We start from the raw sequence: 11,744 nt of genomic DNA, 5'->3' as shown, positions 1-11,744 counted from the left end.
TGACTGGCGACATCAGTTAACGATGGCGATTGATCGAATTCATCAACAAGAGGTGGCAACTGACCAGTAACACTAGCAACATCAGCAACTGACTGCTGCAACTGACAGGCAGTAGTGTTAGTGGGAGATGACAACTGATCAAGAGTGCCAATGGTTAATGGTGGCTGGTCAGTAATACCAGTAGGTGCTGGCAAATGATCAGTCGCAATACCATCAGGGGGTGAAGGAATTCCAACAATAGTGTCAGGCAAGCATAGCCTATCGAGTGTAGCAACAGCATCAAGTAAAGGCGCAGTGACAGTAGTTTCAGCAATTCCATCAGCCAACAGCTTAATATTTATGCCAGAGGGAGTGGGGGCAATAATACTGTCACATGGAGACAGTCTAGGGTTGGTAGTAACAGAGTCAGGAGATAAAGGCAGTCCATAAGGGGCAACATTAGTATTCTTCAGCGACTCAGGCAAAACAGCAGTTGCTTCCAGATCAGTCAAATGTTGAGTTGGAGTGCCAGTGGGCGAAAACATTTGATCAGTGGTGGGGCCATCAACTGCATCAGTGGGTGAAGGTACGCTAGTTATCGTTGAACAGGCTGGCAAAGGAATATTATTGGCAACAGTAACCTGGTCAGATTCAGACAGTCTAAAATCAGAATCTACTTCAGTGTTCAGTGGAACACTGGTATTATTGGAAAGACGCAACGCAGACAAGGCAACCAAGTTAGTGGGCAAAGTCAACTGATCAACAATAGCAGCTGCAACTGGGTCAGTAGATGAATGCAACTTATCAACAGCATCAGTACAGTCAGCAGCTAACAGTGGCTGATCAGTAGTGAGGCCAGCAGTAGATGAAGGCACTTCACTAGAAATTATAGAGATAGGAGAAGATGGAGACAGCTCTAAGGGTGGCTGGACAAGAGACACAGAATCAGGTAGTAGGGATGAAGAATCATTGGTGGTGGTTTGGCAGGATAGAAGCTGGAGATCAGGGCCATGCAAGTCAGTAGCAGCCGAAAGCTCCATCTTATTGGCACTGCTGGATTCATATTCAGCCTGTCTGTACTCACTGGCTGAAGAAACTGATTCATGCTCAGAACAGGTTTCAATTGTAGCTGTTGAAGATAACCAAAAAATGATGAATAAAAGCATAGAGCAGTGTTGTCATTAGGATTTAGGCTTCATAGAAAATATAACCAACTACAAAAAAAAGTTATTAACTTTACACCACAGTAACAGGTAATTTGACCCAATGGATCAATGTTGTCATTTATATTCCATAAAAGCCTACACCCACCTATTGGCATATTTTCTTCCTTTCCCTCTTGTGCTAAATTAAAATGAGTCAATGTTATTTACCCCAAGCATTCTGTGGCAGAAAGTTTCTTCTAAAGTCCCTATTGAATTCAGTGACAACTTAGTACTTACAGGCTTTGGGCTTGGTCTCGGTCTCTCCATTCTCCATTTTGTCACATCTCCCTTTAACGATCTCAAATCAGATCAACCTTCAGTTCTTTTCAAATAAAAAAAGAGCCCTGCTTGTTTGGTTTTTCCTGATATGTAGGTCATTAGTTCTGGTATTAAAAGTTCACATTTTCCCCTCAATGAATATACCCTGTTCCTGACATACAAGTCAAACAAGTTCTTTAATGATTTGAGAGTGAAATTTTGCAAAGTTAACTTCTGCTCGAGATGATCCCCACAGGCTTGATTTAATTTTTAAAAAGTAGCCTTATTAACCAGCATCATTACTGTGTATTTGCATCCCGAGTATTCTCCACCACCATTTAGACCATTACCGAAGCATTCCACACCCTCTATTTTTCCAACCAAAATGCAGGATCTTGAACTATAACAAAACTCGTTTGCCAATTACATTTACATCCATTCTACAAGTTTAAATATCTTTCTGTACTTGGTCACATTCATTTATATGAACTATACCCCAATTTTGTGTGCAACATTTGAAACTTCACTTGTTGATTTTATCAACAGTACCTTGTCTCTTCCACTGAGCTACCCCCACCACCTTCTCACTTGATAGAAGATGGTTGATGCTGCTAACACTAACATAAACAATAGGGAAGAGTGGAAGATGGCCCACTCAAATGAAATGAATCAATTTTCGTTTTTAGGAAAATGCTCCAGGCTTAACCAGTCACTGTGGTGATAATAATAACTTGATGTGACTAATTGAGGAAATCTCATTATTAAAGTGCATGATTTAGACAAAACAAATCTTAATGCATCAGAAACAATTTGTTAAATAAGCCTACTGACAACACAGTCTTCAAGAAAGAGTTACAAAAATTGCAAAGACAAGATAGAAAAAAGGCAAACATTCTGAATTCTCATCTCCATGTCAAGTGTAAAATAAGCTTTAGATTGATCATTTGATTATAATGTGACCGACAATGCATTAACCACCTGACCCTAACCATTTTGCATTTTTGATGGGATATGGATTTCAAAAGTTAATTGGACTCCTTTGTGGGCCAGCATCTAAGAAAGAGATAGTGTCAATATCTATTCATTACTTTTAGGCATTTAACTCACTACATTCTTAAGTGACATTCCTATGCCCTTAACACAGCTGAGCAGCTTCTCAAATATATGCAAGCGAGATTAAAAATTACTTTCAGAACAAAGTCACTTCATTGGCATATATAGTATATGGCAGAGTTATTTTGCCAGGAACATTTCTGTTTTGTCCATGAAATGTGATCTTAGCCATGCCTGCAGTGAAGCACAACAGGCCTTAATCACTTCCGGTGACATAGTTGGGCATAGGGTGGGGAGCTCGGAAACATCTTGAACAAGGTCACAGGAGACAACCAACAACTGTAGAACCAGAATTATCACAAGCTGGTACTCTTTGGGAAGACATTTTAGAAGAAAAGCCATAACTACATATAATAATTTAACCATGTAGTTACAGCTTGAATAAGTTTTGAACTTAAATGGCTTAAATTATTGTTTGAAGTGATGTTAGGACCCAGGAAGTTGAACCTTTTAAAAAAGTAACGTGTTGGTTTCAAGAATTACAAGATAGAAATCAGGAAATGTACAGTAAACTTTCCCAAATTTAACAAAAAGAGATCTCCCAAGCCAAATTTCAGATATAACACTACAACTGCATTGGTACAAGTTTCACTCCCCAAGGGGATCAGAGTTCAACAATTCAGTTTAGGCTGTTTTATGCCATGTTTTGCACTGACCAAATCAACTTGTCAAATCTATTTCACTTTAGGATCCACATAGCTAGCTGTCACAAGAAACTATAATCCCAGTCTGGGCCGAGTCTGGAGGTAAAATGACTGTAAAACGCAGGTCACCACCCACTTCAAATGGAGTGGTTAGAGTACTGAGAATACATGAGTGCTCAAGAACAGACAAGGAAGTTGTTAGCAAAATTGCAAGTTTCAGATCACTGTTAGTTTAAGGTGTCATCTACTGGCAGTCTACCTGCAGTTTGAACAGACTTCTCAGGAGAAACGGGGGAGGCAGGTGCTTGGGCTGCACCAGGCACAGCAGGAGCTTCTGAGGCAGGAGCACCAGCCCCAGCTAGAAAGTTGAGTGATAATATGAGTTACAGACAAACATTAAAAAGAAGCTTACAGTCTAGATTAAACCCAGAAAACTTTACACATACATAATCATTGAGAATTACTGTAATAAGCTAGAAAAAGAAAACTGAGTTAACATTCCACACCATTTTTGCTGGACTTAACAATCCACATTACATCTGTCAAAACAAGTTTAACAGCACTTTTGTACAAATTTTAAAAAATACAAATAGGATGAGATCCCAGAGAACTTCAAAATAAGAAAGTCAGCAAGGCAATGTAAAACAAATGCTTTCATTTCACAAGCCATTAAAACAAAGCAACAGAAGTATCATACAATTAGTTAAAATAAAGGAATTTGACAACATGAGGAAGAGTCCAGAAACCAGCTTGGAAAAATCTATATCTAATTCGATTAGCAAACCAAAATGGTTTCAGTGGAGAATTCTACCTCAGAATTACCATAGCAGAAATAGATTGTTCAGCCCAACCGGTGCAGTGACTTGCTCCACATCAGCCTTTGCCCACCCCTTTACATTCATCATATCCTTCGAATTCCATTCTCTCTTGTACGATAAGACTCCCCTTAAATGCATCGAAGTTATTTGCCTCAACTACTCCTAAAGGTAGCAAGCTCCACATTCTCACTACCGAGAGTTTCATTAATTCTTTAGTGGACTTGTTAATGATCATTTCACATTTATGCCTCTAGTTTAGGATTCTCCAAAAAGTAAAAATGTCTCCTCGACATATACCCTATCAAAATCATTACAATTTAAATTCCTAACAAGGTCATCCCTTACCCTTCTATGCTAGGGACAGTCCCTAGCATAGTTCAGTCTTTTTCTTAAATCTTTTAACACCTTAAAGTTTTCCTTTTGTATAACAGTTCACCAATACTGAATCAATTAATTTGCTATAGTAAACTATTTATAACATTGGCGGCGGCTTAGGAAAAAGTTAAATTTCCCTTCAGTAGAATTCTGCTTTCTCTTCAGACTTCTGCAAAGAAAAAAAAATTGATGCATTAGGATTAAACAGATTTCCTACTTCAACTGTAGGAGGCTAAAGTATTTTTTAAAGAGGATACAAGCCAATCACCAAGACCGATGGAATCTTTGGTCCCAGTAATTTTAAACAAAAGTATATACACAGCCAAAAATTTTTTAAAGATCATCCACAGCATATGGTTTAGACTAGATGCACTGCAAAATAAAAACGCAAGCACTGATTATTTGTAGGCCCAATTAATACTTTGTCTCTAGGCTAAGTGATGACACAGGTTACCACTTGCAGCCTACCAAAATGAAGAATCAAAAACAATAAACCTACAAAAGGTCAAAATTGTTAGAATACTGCAAATCGTTAATGTGGAGTATCATGGAAAAGTTCTGTAAGAATTCAAACGTATTAATAAATGGTTAACCAGACAATTTACAGATACATTTAGAGTCAGAAGTGTATGCTCCCTGTTGATAGACGTTTAAGTGAGAAAGATTCCTTATTCAGTTCTGATTTTGCACAGCCTTATTGAAAAGAAACAATCCAACCAAATCACAGAAGCATGACTGGAGATTAAAACATCTCGAGCAAAATACATTCTGGATTAGCACGAATTGGTAACCTTTAAAATTACATTTTTTAATCCCACAAAAGCAATTTTATAGAAGGCCACTTTTGCCCCTGGTCACTAAACACCTTTGGTTAACCAAAATTTCAAGTTTTAACAGGGGATCTAGGATGAGCCATTTACAGGAGAGTTCCAAATTTGTGCCGTACTTTGTGTGAAGTATTTCCTAATTTCAGGTCATGATTCAGCGAGCCATGGATGTTACTTCAGAGGCCTCAAACTAGCACTTCACTAGTCAATCTTCACACAGGCAATTTAGAAAGTATCATCCTCAGTCAAAGTCACCTCACTTCAATTCACTTTCAATCTGCTTGAAATTATGATCAAAGGTTTATGTTTACAACTAACAAGACACGCCATCAAGAGTGAAACACAAACTCATCAGGCAAACAAAATCAGTGACAACCACCAACTCGAGTAACGCCTCTTGCTGTGACTTTCTCCAAAGCCAACATCTAGCACTTAATGAAGGCAAAGTCATCAAGGGATTTATATATAAAATAAAACTGTGCAACTAACAGTCAAAATATGAAGTTATGATTCTCAGACCACTAATTTATCCTGATTGTTTGACACTGAATAAAACTGAACAATGAACATCTCAAATAAAAACTCAAATCGGGACAAGATTTGACATCCAATTTGCACTCTCTGTCCATCTCCCTTTCTCCATACCCTGAATTTGAACTGATCCATGCAAGGGAAAATAGATGCAGCCTCCCAGGACTCAGCCTCCCACTGAACTAACAAATCCAGCCATGAATCAACAACAGCTCAAGAAATGCATTCAAAGAAATGGTCACATACCTACAGCAGTGTGGGGCAATTTCAAACTCTGCTTTCTGTGGCCCCTTCTCTTTTCTGCACTCCTGAAGACACACAATTATTGGTTACACAGCAGCTCTAGACATTCAGAATTCCAGCTCAGGTCAGCACTATTGCTGCACCAAGGGAATGCTCCAGTGAACCTACCGTTCAAATTTGACACAAACATAAAGCCCTAATGGACAACAGTCCATCAGGCACCAGCAAAATATATAACCAGTTATAGCGATGATCATTTCAACTTCACTATAGATTCACTTAGCGCAAAGTGGCTGCTGGATTTGTAATATTCTCCCTTAAAAAAAACAATTCAGGATCATAAGAGATAGCATTTTTGCAAATTTTTCCCTCTCGACACAGTCTGGTTTGCACGAGTCGAATGCTGTATTTGCCTGCTCAGTGATATTTGCACGCGAAGTACTTTACAGCAACTCAAGATACAAGGACACACACATTCTCCTTAGGACTTGCACGTGTTACTTATTTTGCGCAAAGTGGCTGCTGCATTTGCCTACATAAGCAATACTTCAAAAGCAGTTCATACAAATAGCACTTTGGCATATCTAGAGGGAGATATGGCATCACATTCCTGCAAGCTCAGAGCATTGCATTTTATTTTGCGCAAATTAGTTCTGCATTTTCCTATATCGACAGGGCGACTTTACTTCGTTATGTATATATATGCTTTAGGTATGTCCTTGCATTTATGAAGTATATTGTCATTTAAGTTCAGCTCTCACCTGCTGAGTTTAAATCAGTGATATTTTTGGCGCAATAAAGACAGTTACCAGTAGCAGGCTCAACTTTTGCACTTAGAGGAAACTTGCGTTTTTCATATGTGTTAGTTTATTTGTCTTCACATGACAACTTTCAACACACCCCTTTACTGTAGTAAACCTTCTGCATTATACAGTAAAAGCAGGTGTATTCAGATGCAGAGTTATTTTCAAGGAACTATGGAAAACAACTGCAAAATAATTATTGTACTTAGAAACTAAACAGAAAACCTGGCTACTATGTTGACAAAGCTACCACCTTAATACTATCAACAACGCACCTGAAAGCTCCTGAACAGCCCGAGACACTGCATTCTCAATGACGGCCTCAGTTTGGGAAGCTTCACTTGCCACCTCAGTAATGGCCGATTCTGTTGAGTCAGCACCTGGAGCCAATTCGCTTGAAGCGGTGCTTTCTCCCCCAGAGGCAGGGGAATCACTGTATTCTTCTGCTGTAAAGGATTTGGGAATGTACTGCAAGTGGACAATACAAAACTAACACTGTCCAAGTTCACTAGTTACCCTTGAGGTTTGAATGCCCTCCCCAAACCCAGAAGAAAGTTAGCCTTGACACCAGGTGACCACATGCACTAACAATGTGCTCCTGCTACACAGTGAAGTGACCGGCATCCCACTAGGTGCTTAGTAAATATTTACTAGTCAGTTGCCCGTAAGCTGTGAAACTGTGAAAAAACCAAGGAGAAACCCAAGTACCATGTAGCCTTGCACCAATACCAGAAGTGCATACATATCAATAAATGTTTACATTTAGAGTCATACAGCACAGAAACAGACCCTTTAGTCCATGTCAAGTATAATCCTAAACTAAATTAGTCTCCCCCGCCTGCTCCTGGCCCATATCCCTCCAAACCTTTCCTATTCATGTACTTATCCAAAATGACTTTTAATGTTGTAACTGTGCCCGTATTCACCACTTCAGGAAGTTCATTCCCCACATGAACCACCCTGTGTAAACAAATTTGCCACCCATGTCTTTTTTAAATCTCTCTCCTCTCACCTTAAAAATATGTCCTCAGCCTTGAAATACCCCCACCCTAGGGGGAAGACACCTACCGTTAATCCTATCTGTACCCCTTATGATTTTATAAGCTTCCATGAAAAGGTCACCTCATGATCGCCTATGCTCCAATAAAAAGTCCCAGCCTTTCTTTCATAAATCAAGCCTTCCATACCTGGTAAATCTCTTCTGGACCCTCTCTTAACTTGTATTTTTCTGCCTGTGGAATATGCTCAACTTTAAAGTTTAGTGTGCTACAACACTCCCAACTTGTGCCAGCCCAAAGTAACTTAATTTAGTATTAAACCATTTCACAACACATAACTTGACAACCTTGAAGGGCAATTCATGATTGTCGTGCAATAGTGACACCAAGTTTTAGAAACATAGCTTCCTGTAACTTGACACCAAATAAACATGTCACTTACAAACAAGCAACTGATTTAAATGATATGTTGAAATCCAAATTTTCATTGTACTAAACCTTTTCAAAAAAAAAGCCAGCAACACTATCAGATTGTTCTAAAATCACGTAAAACGACAAATAGTCACCTTAACCATTAACACCAAATTCCTCCTGTATAAAGCTAATGCAAAGAATTAACAATCTAACACCCACCACTTATTTCAGTGCAAAACAATTTCAAAGCTACATCAAGACTGTGCTTACTGTTCATCACAACCTTCTTAAATTAATCCCCATGAAGCATGCTTCATGCGCTGTGTTCAAGGCCTTAACAGAATGTATAGCTGCCATTTTGTAACACTTGTGGGAGGAACTACACTTCAGTGCTCAAAATGTTTGTGCAAGCATTTTATGCTGAGAAGCAAACAATGCATAGAACTGCATGAGCCTCAATTTCAAGGTGTTTTGTAACTTGCAACAACCAATCACGCCGAAGTGGTTGTACACCTTGGAAATTAAAGAACTTACAAAGCCAACACACGTATAAAACCAAACAGTGTGGATGCTGGAAATCTGAAATAAACTGAAAATGCTGAAGAAAGTGAAGCATGCGCCCATTTCTCTAACACGGGTACCTTTCTGCAGGAACTTTGTAGGGGAAAAAAAAAGAGACCATGTGCGCAACCAAAACTTAAGCCACAATGAATTTGTTCCTTCAGAAGTTCAACTCTAAAAGGTTTGTGAAGATGACCAGTTGAGGCCAAGGAAACCAACATTAGCACACTTAAAAAAAAAAGAGTTGTTAATCAGCTCACTATAGAAACCAAACAAACATTCTGAAATCCCACTCCCACCCAGAAAACAATTGGCGCCATCTATATTTTGCTTGCCTATTCAGTTTTCCACAAAAACAAAAAAGTCATAAATCTGCCAAGAATTGACAGACTGCCCCTGACATTCAATTCAAATAGTACTGTAGTACAAAGTGGTTGCAACACTCACCCTTCCCTCAGCAAGTGGCCCAGTTGACCACAAGTCTCAACATACCCTGGCAAAAGTCACTTATTTAAAAAGCCATAGACGCAGTCATCATGAAATCTTCTAATCATCAGTACACCATTTGATCTTGATTGTTGGATGCCCAGAGAAACCTTCCCTTCACTTATCAATCTTTGCACTTTCCAAAAACATGTTATGTTAAAAGAAGTTCTACATTGAGATAATACCAACCCGACTGGACACTTACAGTCACTGACAGACATTTTGTGCAAGCATGCAGAGACAGAAGGTGGAGGAGAATACAAACAGCACCTGAAAATGGACCATTAACGAAAAACAAAAAAGTGTGAAGCGTATAACCTTAAAAATACTCAACCGTGAAGTTGGAGGGCAATTCTCTGGGTACTTGAACCCACAGGTCAATAGAAAAGTTACATAAATATTAGTGTGACTAAAAGACGATCTACAATTAATATGCCAAGCCTTGATCATTACTTATAGCAATCCCAATGAATAAACCAAAAATAAACTGGCTCGGCACAGTGTAAATAAAACCCATAAAAATACTAACAAAGATCCCTTGCACACAGTTAGCATGCATACAAACCTGTTTCAGCTTGAGGCTGCTGCATTTCTTGCTCTGTGGCAGGAACGGTTTCTGTGGCTTCACCAGGCATTTCTAAAAGAAATATACGCAGTTAGAAATTCATTCATCATAATTAAGCACACCCATGAAAAGGGTTAAATAGCAATGTTGCCAGAAATGTCTGGTTGAATAGAAAACGAAAACCTTTCAAAAACTTTTCCTGCAGCAAGTTTGTTCCAAAGTACAATTTTCATGTAGAAGTTTTGGATCACACTGCACTGTTCAAAGTGTGCAGCAGTTTACTGTAAAATTGGATTCACCAGACACATTTCAATGACAATCAATGCTCAAAGACACTGTGGTATGTTATAAGCAAAATTCAAGAACAAATCAAACCTAACTTAAGGCCTGGCCTAACTTTGGTATTTCAGCCCTTTGTTTAGTTTGTGGCTGAGAAATCAACCACGTAATTCACAAGAGGAGACAAGACAAGACAACTTGCAAACCCAGGAGGCCCAGATTCAAGTCCCACCTGCTCTAGAGGTGCGTAAATAACATCTCTGAACAGATTAGGAAATCTCTGCAACTTGCAGTTTTGTGAAGGCTAAACCAGAAAGGACCATGCCAAAGACGCTGGAAACAAAATAAGCATAGAGAATACTGGAAAACATTCGGTCGGTCAGGCAGCAGCTGTGGAGTTAGAAACAGTCAACATTCCAGATCTGCTGAATGTTTTCCACATTTTCTGTTTTAATACCAAAGCACAATTGTAGCTGTCTGCGACAATCAGCTCAGATCACTTAGCACCTAATGCACAAAAGAAAAGCAATGTGTGAAGGAAGTGACCGTGTACAGAATACAATGATCAAAAGCAGCAATCGTATATTATACTTTATTTGAAACTGTGGGAACTTTTAGTGGGCATTATTGGATTATAGTGAAATCCAAACATTCGATACAACTTCAATTAGACAACTAAAAGGAACAAACAAGGTTCTCATGGTATCAATACATCATTCAAACATTGAAATATACATAATTCAGCTAGTCAATTTGTCCCATTAGCAAAACAGAATTTTTAGACATTTAATGACTTTGGCTCTTTAACCAAGTTCAACTACAATATACCATATTTTACACGTTTAATTATTTAGGTTTGAATATTTTCTTAAACTAGAGTTTTTGGCCGTTTCTAAGATGATTGTATGTAGTGATCATCATTTACTGCAAATAGGTGAAGGCATTCTTGGCATTTGAGACCATAGGTGGCAGAAATTAAAAAAAAAAGCACAAAATATATCTTGGGAGGCAACCATGAGTCACAAATAACCTGGGAAAGTGGTATTGAACATAAAATATAAATATGTGAAGTTTTTTTTACTAACTCAAATCATTTTTAAAAACGCATTTCAAAGAATGAGGCAAAATATAACACCCCACAAAAAAATACAGACGATTTGCAGTTAAATAAACGGTTCCCTATAAACTGGCGGTCCCACACAACCTAAAGGTATGGTCGAAACAACTTTTCGTGGCCTACCTTAACAACTTAAAAAAATGAAATTAAATGTAAACGGTTAACTAGCTAAATAGTACACACGGCCACACAAAGCATATTGGGCTATGCCCACAACTGCTGGGGCTCTTTCCCACCCTCTTCCTTCCAATAAACTACCGGTGGGACACCACGAGATTGTTGCTACCACCACCTCCCTCATCGCCCCGCACATTTTTGTTCAACATTACGTTAATACAACTTCTACTGATCAATTTTCACGACATTTGAAGTACAAAGTACTCCTTTCCCTCGCAAAGGCAATTTTGTACTCATTGCCAACAGTTTAACTATCGGATGGAAGTGGATTTTGCACAGACACTTACTGCTTCAGCTCGTCAAATCCAAGATGGCTGGAGAAAGAGACTGAACTTCTTTCACACAGATATT

The 11,744-nt window shown here is 38.7% G+C and overlaps 1 protein-coding gene and 1 long non-coding RNA gene across 2 annotated transcripts in view; both read right to left on the bottom strand.

Annotated features, from left to right (window-relative positions):
- Positions 1-7,614, bottom strand: part of LOC125487397 — an 8,824-nt gene extending 1,210 nt beyond the window's left edge. The window contains exons 1-3 of the long non-coding RNA XR_007265872.1: positions 7,072-7,614; positions 3,459-3,557; positions 1,064-1,108 (exon numbers count right to left, since the gene is read on the bottom strand). This is a non-coding gene — a long non-coding RNA (uncharacterized LOC125487397). The remainder of the gene's footprint in view (positions 1-1,063; positions 1,109-3,458; positions 3,558-7,071) is intronic.
- The window catches only part of naca (nascent polypeptide associated complex subunit alpha), a 21,451-nt gene extending 9,707 nt beyond the window's left edge, over positions 1-11,744 (bottom strand). The window contains exons 1-2 of the mRNA XM_048618800.1: positions 11,681-11,744; positions 9,821-9,892 (exon numbers count right to left, since the gene is read on the bottom strand). Of these exons, the coding sequence (XP_048474757.1) occupies positions 9,821-9,890 (70 nt within the window). The 5' untranslated portion in view covers positions 9,891-9,892; positions 11,681-11,744. The remainder of the gene's footprint in view (positions 1-9,820; positions 9,893-11,680) is intronic.

This window comes from Rhincodon typus, chromosome 41, assembly GCF_021869965.1.
Source record: "Rhincodon typus isolate 14 chromosome 41, sRhiTyp1.1, whole genome shotgun sequence".
NCBI classification, from domain to species: domain Eukaryota; kingdom Metazoa; phylum Chordata; class Chondrichthyes; order Orectolobiformes; family Rhincodontidae; genus Rhincodon; species Rhincodon typus.
Note: the sequence above shows the minus strand (reverse complement) of the source record. Positions and strands in the feature narration are given on the sequence as shown.